At 54.4% G+C, this 12297-nt stretch overlaps 1 protein-coding gene across 1 annotated transcript in view; it reads right to left on the bottom strand.

Moving 5' to 3' along the window:
* The window catches only part of PARD6G (par-6 family cell polarity regulator gamma), a 73193-nt gene extending 61469 nt beyond the window's left edge, over positions 1 to 11724 (bottom strand). The window contains exon 1 of the mRNA XM_081563081.1: positions 11458 to 11724. Within this exon, the coding sequence (XP_081419207.1) occupies positions 11458 to 11529 (72 nt within the window). The 5' untranslated portion in view covers positions 11530 to 11724. The remainder of the gene's footprint in view (positions 1 to 11457) is intronic.
* Between the last annotated feature and the right edge of the window lie 573 nt (positions 11725 to 12297).

The following is a 12297-nucleotide window of genomic DNA, read 5'->3' as shown; positions in this document are numbered from 1 at the left end:
GCATCCCGACCTGTGGAGCCTCAGCATCACCTTCCAGGCAAAAGGAGTGTGTTCCTGTGAAGGTTGGGGGCCCTGCTCATCCCTGCAGCTGCTGCCGGAGCCAGGGGCTCCTCCTCCATGAGAGGGGCCACACTCTAGGCAGAGTATTTGTTTTGTCCCACAGCAACACCCCGTTATTATTCCAGACCAGCGAGGGAAGCGAGGTCATGACGTGTGGGCAGGGAGCCAGTGGCTCAGGCCCCCGAGCCACGGAAAACAGGATGCGAACAGTACTTTAGTCTCCCAGTTCCTCTAGCACAACCGACTGTGTAAAGACGATAGCTTTAGCGGCCTACATGGTTCTCTTCCATGGCCCTTACCCAGGGCCCATGCACAACATCACACCTCCCAGGAGAGGCCGTCTGAGGGAGCTTTCTGGGCCTGTGCATCAGTCCCCCGTGTCCTGTCTCAGAAGCAAAGGCGCAGAGAGATATGCTCTGCAGACCAATGGACATACAGTCCAGCTTTCGACAGACACACTGATGTGATGAAGTGGAAAAGAAACATACCCGATCACTAGGCAGGACTTTTAGGAGGAGCAAAGAAATTCCCAAAGGCAAAGGATGTGACTCACCAACACCCTCAGGTGTGCGAGTGGGAAGCTGCAGGACAACGCAGGCAAACCCCAAGTGAAGGCCACCTGAAGCACGTGGCCCCACAGCCCACCACCATCAAGGCTGCTGTGGGGTCTTCATTCCACACGTGAAACTCAGACAACTTTCGAAAGGACAGTGGTTCACCTTCATCGAAGACACTGTGGCACATGCTGTCCTGGACCCACTGAGCAGCACCAGGCCCATCCCTGTTCACCTGGTGTCTCAGCCCCTCACATGACACCTGGCCCCCAAGGAGGGCCACAGCGAGTAACGGAACGCACAGGACAACGTGAAAGATGTGAGTCAAAGTGCAGAATTAAAGGAAGGGCTAGGAGAGCCTTTCAACTCTGTAAACAAATCCCTGATTTGTTTTGCTTTATTAATCGACAAGTAATTAATAAGCTGTGGTTCAAGGCCTTCAGGAACTCCCAAACCCTCAGACCTCCGATGGCAGCTGGTCCACCCCGGTCCACTCAAGTCCAGGGCTGGGGTCTGTACAGGGCTCCGGGACAGCACACTGGGCTGGGATGAGGCTGACCAGGGCTACGCCCAGCCAGCTCACAGCAGCATCAAGAACCACTAGTGGAATCCACAAGTGTGTTGAAGAGGAGCTCCCAGGAGGCTTTGGGCCCCTAGACCTCCATCCATACAGACAGATGCATAAGGAATACTCTGAATCCATTAAAAAAACCGATCTCCAGACACACACAGCACAGATGGACCCTTTGGACACAGAGTGCACTGTGGCATCCAGTCTGAGCACCAGCATGCTCAGCCTGGTGACGGAGCCCTGACGGTTACACTGGGGGTGGGGCCTTCTCAAACGCTGGAACGCTGCACACTTACTGTGATGTGCACAGTGTTCACTGGGTGCTGCTGCTGCTAAGTCGCTTCAGTCGTGTCCGACTCTGTGCGACCCCACAGACAGCAGCCCACCAGGCTCCGCCGTCCCTGGGATTCTCCAGGCAAGAATACTGGAGTGGGTTTCCATTTCCTTCTCCAGTGCATGAAAGGGAAAAGTGAAAGTGAAGTTGCTCAGTCGTATCTGACTCTTTGCAACCCCATGGACTGCAGCCTACCAGGCTCCTGCGTCCATGGGATTATCTAGGCAAGAGTACTGGAGTGGGGTGCCATTGCCTTCTCCATCACTGGGTGCGCAAGCATGTAAAATTTTACCAGGTTGCACGCCTGGGATTAGTGTGCTTTACTGTCATGCACAGCTTCCCTGGTGGCTCAGATGGTAAAGAATCCGCCTGCAATGTAGGAGACTGGGGTTTGATCCCTGGGTTAGGAAGATCCTCTGGTGAAGGAAATGGCTACCCACTCCAGTATCTTGCCTGGAGCATCCCATGGACAGAGGAGCCTGGTGAGTGAGCTACAGTCCGTAGGGTTGCAAAGAATCAGACACGACTGAGCCACTAACACACACACACACATACACACACACACTGTCATGCACACTGAACTCCACACTGCTGCTGAAAGGCAGCAGTCTCAGCCTCGAGGCATGGCAGAGCTTTCTGGGCAAGCGCAGGAGAGGCTCTTTTTCTTGGGGATGGTCTTGATCCCTGTCTCCTGAACAATGTCACGAACCTCTGTCCATAGTTCATCAGGCACTCTGTCTATCTGATCTAGTCCCTTAAATCTATTTCTCACTTCCACTGTATAATCATAAGGGATTTGATTTAGGTTATACCTGAATGGTCCAGTGGTTTTCCCTACTTTCTTCAATTTAAGTCTGAATTTGGCAATATGGAGCTCATGATCTGAGCCATAGTCAGCTCCCGCTCTTGTTTTTGCTGACTGTATAGAGCTTCTCCATCTGTGGCTGCAAAGAATATAATTACCCAGATTTTGGTGTTGGCCATCTGGTGATGTCCATGTGTAGAGTCTTCTCTTGTGTTGTTGGAAGAGGGTGTTTGCTATGACCAGTGCGTTCTCTTGGCAAAACTCTATTAGCCATCACTTCATGGCAAATAGATGGGGAAACAGTGGAAACGGTGGCTGACTTTTTTTTGGTGCTCCAAAATCAATGCAGATGGTGACTGCAGCCATGAAATTAAAAGACACTTACTCTTGGACGGAAAGTTGTGACCAACCTAGACAGCATATTAAAAAGCAGAGACACTACTTTGCCAACAAAGGTCCATCTAGTCAAGGCTATGGTTTTTCCAGTAGTCATGTATGGATGTGAGAGTTAGACTCTAAAGAAAGCTGAGTGCCAAAGAATTGATACTTTTGAACTGTGGTGTTGGAGAAGACTCTTGAGAGTCCCTTGGACTGCAAGGAGATCCAACCAGTCCATCCTAAAGGAAATCAGTCCTGAGTATTCATTGGAAGGACTGATGTTGAAGCTGAAACTCCAATATTTTGGCCACCTGATGCGAAGAACTGACTCATTTGAAAAGACGTTAATGCTGGGAAAGATTGAAGGCAGGAGGAGAAGGGGATGACAGAGGATGAGATGGTTGGATGGCATCACCGACTCAATGGACATGAATTTGGGAAAACTCTGGGAGTTGGTGATAGACAGGGAGGCCTGGTGTGCTGCAGTTCATGGAGTTGCAAAGAGTCAGACACGACTGAGCGACTGAGCGACTGAATTGAACTGCAGGAAAGGATCAGGTGCAGACGGGTGGCCTGTGGACCCAGGGAGGCTGACAAATGAAGAATTAACAGGGATGGGAAGTGCAGAAGGGTCTGGGTGGTTTTTGAACTCTTTAAACAGCAACATTTTTTTTTTTAAATTTTCCTCAAGTAAAATGCTACACACATTCCCCAAAATACATAGCAGATGCTCTGGCTGGGGATGGTGAAAGGAGCCATTCCCTTGTCTCCTTTGCCAAGAAGCATCTTCACAGAGCCCCAGAGGAGCACAGCCTTTGGAAGTCAGAGAGCTGGACTGTGGGGTGTGGAACACTCCTCCTGGAGCCCAGGAACCAGAGGAGCACTGAATGAGGGGATGGGGAAAGGAGGTTTCAAAGGTCACTGATGCCCCAGCTGTAACACTGAGTGCCCAGTCCTGCCCCACCCCAGTCCTGTGGGTAACAGGGCAGCCCGGCGGCTCTGGAGGAGGCGGGGGAGGCCAGAGCAGTCTCCAGGGAAGGGGTGTCAGCACTGTGCGGGGAGATGTGCGGGGCTGGCTCTGAGGAGGTGCCCTGAGCCCCCGAAGCTGTCAGCCTAGAGCCTAGCACTGAGGAAATTAGGAGACACTATCAACGTGGACTTTTTAAAAAAATAATTTTATGTATTTAATTGGCTGTGCTGGAGCTTCATTTCTGGGTGAGCTTTCTCTAGTTGCAGTGAGCAGGGGCTACTCTCTGGTTGTGGCTCCTGGGCTCTAGAGAGCAGGCTTGGTAGTTGTGGCCTATGGGCTTAGTTTCTCTGTCCTGTGGGATCTCCCTGGACCAGGGATTGAACCTATGTCTCCTACAGGCAGAGTCACCAAGGAAGCCCCCAACGTGGACTTTTAAATCAGCTTCCTTTGGACTTCCAAAGCTTCTCTTTTTTGTTTAGCTCATCTTGTGCCCCTTCTTTCCCTTCCCTCCATGGCACTAGCGGGGAGGGGACAAGGCCCCTGAGCCCTCTGAGATGCCCTGGGACTAAGTCAGTTCGTGAATCCAGCTTTGGTCACCTTCCTCAAAAAGTAGTTCCTTTCTAAAGTACCCTAAAAGTCCACTGCTGAACTAGTCGTTGTTGTTCAGTCTCTAAGTCATGTCTGACCCTTTGAGGCCCCACGGGCTGCAGCACACCAGGCTCCCCTGTTCTTCACTATCTCCTGCTCTGGTAGCTATCTGGAAAACCTGTTGTTCCTCATCCGATTTTAACTCGAGTGACGTTTACTGGGCACCTACTGCATGCAAAGCCCTGCTGGTCACTTTAGATGCTGTATTTTTCCTTGGAGCGTACTACTGAGAAATGCAGGGCTGGGAGAGAACCTGAGTCCCCAGGTGAGGAGACTGGAGAAACCTGGAGACTGGAGCCCAGCTGCTTCTGGAAGCAAGGAGGGGAGAAGGCGCTCTGCCTCAGCTCCAAGCGGCCTGCACAGGCGCCGCTGCCTCGGGTTTCAGAGAAGCTGAGAGCAGCTCCTGGAGGCTGGAGCACCACGCCTGCTCCTGCTGTGTGGGAGGGCGGGGGGCAGGGACTGGAGACCTCAGCCTCCAGCTGTGACCCTGTGGCTCTGGTGATACTCTGGGCATCAGGATAAAGGACCCCCGCCCACCCACTCCAGTCTGTCTACACATGACTGGACCTTCATTGGGCCATACGCTTTTAAGCTGGGGATAGTGCCTATCTCAGAGAAGGCAATGGCACCCCACTCCAGTACTCTTGCTTGGAAAATCCCATGGATGGAGGAGCCTGGTAGGCTGCGGTCCATGGGGTCGCTAAGAGTCGGACACGACTGAGCGACTTCACTTTCACTTTTCACTTTCATGCATTGGAGAAGGAAATGGCAACCCACTCCAGTGTTCTTGCCTGGAGAATCCCAGGGATGGGGGAGCCTGGTGGGCTGCTGTCTATGGGGTCGCACAGAGTCGGACACGACTGAAGCGACTTAGCAGCAGCAGTGCCTATCTTGGTTACCTTTGTACCCCACCCAGCATGAACCCCATGCCTCGCACACAGTACGTGCTCAGTAAGTGAATACATGAATGGATGGTAGACTTTATATATATGTATATATATATATATATGTTGTTAAACTTATTTTAATGCTTCTGGGACTTCTCTTGTGGTCCAGTGGCTAAGACCCCATGCTTCCAATGGAGGGGAAGTTCCACAGTTCCAATCCTTGGTTAGGGAACTAGATCCCACATGTTACAACTAACAGATCTCTCACAGTGCAACTAACATTGGGTGTAGGAAAATTAAAAAACATACACACACACACACACACACACACACACACACACACACACACACACACTAAGTCGCTTCAGTTGTGTCCAACTCTTTGCGACCCTATGGACTATAGCCCGCCAGGCTCCTCTGTCCATGGGATTCTCCAGGCAAGAATACTGGAGTGGGTTGCCATGCCCTCCTCCAGAGGATCTTCCCAACCCAGGGATCGAACCCACACCTCTGATGTATTCGGCACTGGCAGGTGGTTCTTTACCACTAGTGCCAACTGGGAAGCCTATATATATATGTATAAAGAAATACTTCTGGACGCAACCTGTTCACAGAGGGCAGTGTCCAGCCTGGACCCTGTGTTCAGGGGCGGCCTCACAGGAGGGTTGCAGGGTATGTACTGGGGCTTGGAAGGGGTACAGCACCTCTCGTTGCTCCTCAGGATCACAGTAGAGAAACCTGAGAGAGGAGGCAGGAAGCAGTAAGCAGGTGAGCAGCCCGCTGGACTCTAACCGTGCTGCAGCTCCCTGGCCCCCGAGGTCTATTTCAGCGATGCTCTGATGTCACTCCGGGCTCCCTCCTTGCTTGCCTCTAAAAGTCCAGGAGGCCCCTCCGTGGGAAGGGGGCAAGATGCTGCTCTCTTTTTGCTGATTCACAAACAGTAGCCCTAACCCTAACTCTGACCCTAACCTTTTGACTCCTCAAAGCAACTTGAATGGTTGCATCTCCCAATCCCTGACATGCCTTCCCTGCCCTAAAATTGGAAGACCCCTCTATTTGAAATGTCACGAGTCCCAGGAAAGGGCTGGAGCCTGCTAACTGGGTGCCCCCAGGAAGGTCCACAGGGGCTTTCTGCTGCTCACAGGGTGTGGGCAGCACCACTATCCATGCCCACCAGATGACACTCCCCACCTGGGTCTCTGATGACAGTCTCCTCTGGACGCAACTTCCCAAATCAAGTCACCGAACCTGTTTAAACACAGACGTGCACGATACAACAAAACCAGAATCTTAAAAGGGTGTAGCCGCACACAGAGGTGAGTCAAACCGTGTCAGACGGTTCTCAACTGGCCCACAGGAGGCAAGTGCCCAGCCACCGTGTGGGGAGGGCATGGCCCCCACTCCAGCCCCCAGATGGAAGGGCATGGCCAGGCAGAGACAAGATCTGGGACCACAGGGTGCACTGACAGCTAGTAGCATCTGCACTGACTGGAAAATCTCCCGTGGATGAGCAGGTCCACAACTCAGTGAAAAACAAGATCACTTACAAAAGAATGCAGCAAAGAGTCTGGCAGCTAAAAATAGACATAGAGATATTTAACACATATAAGAATTTTCTATTCACCAATAATCCAAGACTACAAATTAAAACAGTGGGGTAGTGTTTCACTTATCTAATTTGGAAAGAATAAGAAAATACCCAGTACCGGAGGGTATACCAGAGGGAGGGAGGGGATAGACATGAAGCAGGGTGTACATGTTTATAGAAGAGACTTTCTGGAAGAAAATTCAGCAATATGTATTCAAAATCTTAAAAATTTGCATACGTTTCACCTAGTAATTTCATTTCTAAGAATCTGTCCTAAAGAAATCATAAAAGTCCTGCAGTGAAGTAAGAGAATCAAAATCTTTATATACTTGGCGTGCTCAGTCGTGTCCGACTCTTTGCAACCCATGGACTGTAGCTCATCAGACTTCTCTGTCCATGGGATTTTCCAGGCAAGAATAGCGGAGTGGGTTGTCATTTTCTTCTCTAATCCCTGACATGCTTTATATACTTTATATGATATATATTCTATATGTACTGTTTATATAAAGGTTTAAATGCAAAGTTGTTATTCACAGCATTGTTTACTCTAAAAAAATGGAAAATAACCCAAATAGGATATTGGTTAGGTTAATTATGGTTCACATATAAGATGGAATACTATGTAGTCATTTCAAAAATACGTCTTCTGAAAATATTAATGACATAAGAAAACACAACACTTCACTGTTAAGTTGAAAGTGGAAAGTTGAAGGCTACAGAAAAATATACCTATAAAATATGATCCTGATTCTGTCAAACGAAGACATCTGCATGTACAGGTGCACATAAAGGGTCAGAAGGACATGCAACCACGCTTGGAATGAGAGAATTACCTCCGCTTTATGCCTGTTGTGGTTCCTACATTTTCTACAATGATAGTGTATTTTAGAATCCAGAAAAGCCTCCAGCAGTAGGGCTTCCCTGATAGCTTGGTTGGTTAAAGAATCTGCCTGCAATGCAGGAGACCCCGGTTCAATTCCTGGGTTGGGAAGATATGCTGGAAAAGGGAGAGGCTACCCACTCCAGTATTCTTGGGCTTCCCTTGTGGCTCAGCTGGTAAAGAATCTGCCTGCAATGCAGGAGATCTGGGTTCGATCCCTGGGTTGGGAAGATCCCCTGGAGAAGGGAAAGGCTACCCACTCCAGTATTCTGGCCTGGAGAATTCCATGGACTGTATAGTCCATGGTGTCGCAAAGAGTCAGACACGACTGAGCGACTTTCACTTTTCAGTATCTAAACCAAGCAGCCAATTCTACCCCCACACATAGACACAACAGGCCGCGGGCATGTCACATAGCCCTGGGCCCCCGTCACCAGGACCAAGTCCGCAAAATGAGAGAAATGTGGGGGAGGGGAGCGGGATGGAGAACAATCGGCCTGCAAAGACTCAGACGGCTTGGCAGGAGGAATGTCAGGATAGTGCCGATTCTTCGAGAAAACACTTCAGGTGCGGGAAGCCACGTAACCAGGGCCCCAGAGGCCAAAGAGAAGACGGAAGAGACCTGCCTGCTAAGGACGCTGGGACACCATGGACCTCACTGAAGGCAGGGGTCTCCAGGTAGGGGGGTGGGGGACACAGTGCAGAGCACAGAGTGGAGACGGGGAAGCTGTGTTCCTTTAGACTTTTCAGGCGTATGCAGATGCTGCTGGGGCTGATGAGACAGTCACATGGTGAAATCCACTACAGAGTTCATGGTGGCCCCTTGTGGCCTTCTGTCTTCCCCTCACACAGCCAGTCAGCTCCAACTACTTGGCCCCTGTAGACTCCTCCCCAGCACTGGACTTCCTGCTGTCCCACTGAAGGGCCAAGACTGCTCCCCTCGGCCTGAGACATTCTCCCCAGACATCTGCATAGCCCCTTCCCACTGCAGGTCTTCTGGGAAGAGAGGAAAAAGCCAGATTGAGTGTGAAATGGCAGCCCCGTTACCAGAACTGGGAGTCAGAAGGGCATGCAGCTGGCTGGGAGAGGAACAGGAAAATCACAGGTATTTGACAGAAATGCTGGGTAGAGTTAGGGGCTACCTGACTGGGGACAGCCACCAGGTCCAGACAGTTTCTCTGTCTCAAGGCTTTGGGAAATGACCAGCTGTGGCAGAGGGTTAACACCCACAATTCTGAGAGGATCAGAGGCAATTTTCAGACCCGATATCCTGAAATGCCACCGAATCCTGATCTGCAGTGCTTAGCTCTTACAACTGTGGGTGCTCTGCACTTTAGAGGTGCTTTCCCATTCATTGCCTCATTTGATCCTGTCGGGCTACCAGAATAGGTTCAATGACCATTGTACAGATGAAATAACTAAGGCTCAGAAAAGTTAAATGACTTGCCTGAAAGCTCACAAGATTGGGTGATAGAACTGGCTGGATTTTGGCACTATTTTCTCCACATTCAAACCCAGGTGTTATGGTGAACCATTTAGATTGGATAAAGACATCACCGTCATAATGGTTTGCCTCCCATATTTTGACAAGAGCAGCTGGAATAAGGCTCCCTGCAGAGATGGACCCCGTGGATGGGTGAGAAAGTGGTACAGAAGGGGGAGCCACGTGGCCCCACTGCACAAACAGTAAGGCAAGCCACCTTATCCAAAAGGGCCTGGGGTGGTGGTGGTGTGTGTATAACCAGCCAGCCCAGCAGGGCCCAGCCTGGTGCGGCCCTCCAGGACTGTTCCCAAATTCAACCAAAACTTTCCCCCTCTGCCACTCACCCCTGGCGGAGAGTCACTGCATCTGAACTTGCACCCAGGCTCGGGCCATGGGGCAGCCCTCCTTCTTCACTGGGAGTCAAAGAGGAGGGGCAGCCTGAGGTAACCCACTGGGCTACCAGAACACCCCTGGCCCCCAGTCCCCCGGAAGAGGCAAAGGCAGACTCTTACTCTTCAGGCCTCAGGGGTTCGCGCTGTCCAGAGTGCAGGACTGCAGGATAAAGGCTGGTGAGGGCATTTCTTCCGGGGCTAGCCCTCCCGAGTTGCATCTGGTCAGGCAGCTGCCAGCCACCGTGGCTGCGGAGCCCAGGGAACTCGGCCAGTGAGATTCGCGAACAGCCTGTGCTGTTCATCACTTAGAACCAAACAACCACCAGGGTCAAAGGCCGCCAGGAGGTCCCCTCGTGATGGAAGTGGTCCTCGTGGAGACCGCTGGGCCTCAGGGATGCACACGTGACAAATGGTGACCTGAAAACACCGCAAGGCCCTGGATGTGACGCTGTGATACAAGATGGTACCTGTGGGGAAGTCTCTGTGTTCTTTCTCACAACTGCCTGTTAATCTATGATGATCTCAAAATAAATAGTTACAGCGAAACACCACACATGCTCAGTGGCTATTGTCAGGGGACAATGAGTTCTAAGACGCCACATTCCCACTGAGTTGAAGAAACGTCAGTTATTTGGTGCTCCCACTCAGGCCTGTCGGTTCCTCCCCCCACACAACTCACAGCGGCCACTTTTGATTTGGGGGTGTGGGGCGTTCTGCCGCTAAAAAGAGATGAGTGCTGGGCCAGGGTCACAGAATTAGCATTGGAGGTAATTAGATATGAGGGTTCATAAATAGACTGCCCAACAAGATGTGATGAAATCCCGCAACTCATTCTGTGGGGTTCCCGCAGTGAACCCCCATCCTCGGAGGAAGCCCTGGAAATCCTACGCCAAAGGACCCCACCTTGATCGGTACAGGCAGCCCAGGCAGGGGCCACCGGGTTAGTCTTCCCAGAGAGCGGACCAGGGCACACACGCCGGCGACCAGTGTGCAGTGTTGGAGGTCAGAGCCCACCCTCGGGTCTGGCCCCTCTGCCACCACTCAGGTCCTCCTCCTTGCCTGACCAAGCCGGGCGGGGGGAGCACAGAGAAAGGGCAAAAGCCGCACCCCAGGCAGCAGTAAGCCCGAGGCCCCCTCCTCCAGGACCCTGAACAACTGCTGCTCTTCCTCTGCGGCGAGGTCCACCCCTGAGACCCTCGAAGACAAAAGCTTCTGCCGCGAAGGTGCCGCCCCCTCAACGGGCAGAAGCGCCAGATCCTATCAGCCAATTATCCAAACGCGCACAGCCACCCGCAAGTTCGGGCACGCTTGGGCCGGGGCGCGGGCAGCGGGAGGGGCCGCTGGTCCGGCGCGCCCGGGGAATCTGGGCCTGGGGCGCGTCGGGAGGCTGAGGGGCTGGTACGCAGGGCCGTGTTGGGGATCGGGGGTCCGGTCTGGGGATCGAGGACCCGCTGCCTGTCTCCCCCTCACCGGTTCCGAGGCTCCTCCGCTGCGAAGGAGGCGGCGCAGCCAGGGCCCTCCCCCAGCCCGGGCCCCCAAGGCCCCTCCAGGGCCCCGAATCCGATCAGCCCTCGGGTCGCCCCGGAAACATCGCCCCTCCACCGCGCGGTGCGCCGGATCGCCGCCGGCTTGCGGAACAAAAGAGCCACTCTCGCGAAGGGTCCGGCGGCCGAGCGGCCCTCCGAGCGCCGGGGCTCGAGCCGAACCTTACCGGGCTGCCGGGCTTTGTGCGCGCGCAGGGGCGGGAAGGACTGCGGGACCCCGGCGCATCTCACGGACGCGCGCCGCGCTCCGAAGTTGTGGCCGGCGCCGGCCCCTCTAGCACCGCCCAGTCCCCTTCGGGGTGCCCATTCATTCGTGGGGCGGGGGGGGGGGAGTTGTGCGCAGACTGCCGGCCCCCGGCTCACCTTGCTCTTGACTTCCACCGCGCTGCAGTCGTAGAAGCGCAGGGTCTGAGACTTGTGGAAACTCCGGTTCATGGTTCCGGCCCCGCTTAGCCTCGGCTTCGCCCTCGCTCTTCGCTACGCGGACTGCAGAAGGACCCTGGGTGCGCCACCCGCCGCCGCGGCCCCGGCCCCGGCCCCGGCCCGCGCTCGCTCGGCCGCGGGGCAGCTCGAGTGCAGCGGCCCGAGCAGGGCTGGCCGCGCGCCTCGGGCACTCCAGGGGCCGCGCGCGGGAGGAGCAGGGTACGGCGGCGCGCGCCGCCCCGAGGACCCGCCCCCCGATACCCTGGAACCCACGTCCCGCCCCGAGCGCGGAGGATCCGCCACCAATCCCTGCCCAGCACCCAGAATACCCGCCGCTAGTCCCCGCCCCGGGCCCAGAGCACCCGTCCCCCGAGGACCCGCCCGGAGCCCGGAGGACCCGCCCCACGAGCCCCAAGGGCCCAAGTCCCGCTTGGCGCCCCGTAGACCCGCCGCCAATCCGGTTCCCCGAGGACCGGCCCGGCGCCGAGAAAACCCGGCTCACATCCCGAGGACCAGACCCACGAGCCTCAAGGCCCAGCCTCGCGCCCTGAGGACCCACCCTCCGAGTCTGGAGGACACGCCCCCCGTCCGGAGGACTTACCCGACGCCCCACCCAGGGCTCGTCGGCCCACCCCCCGAGAAGCCGCCGCCAGTCCCCGCCCCGAGCCCCGCCCACGGGCCCGCCCCCGAGGACGCCGCTCCCGGGTGGGTGCTCACTCCCGTCGGCAAAATCAAGAACCGGGGAGAGAAGCCCGGTTGACCCGCCCGGGGCGCCCTATT

The sequence above is a fragment of the Giraffa tippelskirchi genome, chromosome 14 (genome assembly GCF_054371585.1).
Source record: "Giraffa tippelskirchi isolate mGirTip1 chromosome 14, T2T-mGirTip1v1.2.pri, whole genome shotgun sequence".
NCBI lineage: Eukaryota > Metazoa > Chordata > Mammalia > Artiodactyla > Giraffidae > Giraffa > Giraffa tippelskirchi.
The sequence above is the reverse complement of the archived record's forward strand: the minus strand, read 5'-3'. Positions and strand labels throughout refer to the sequence as shown.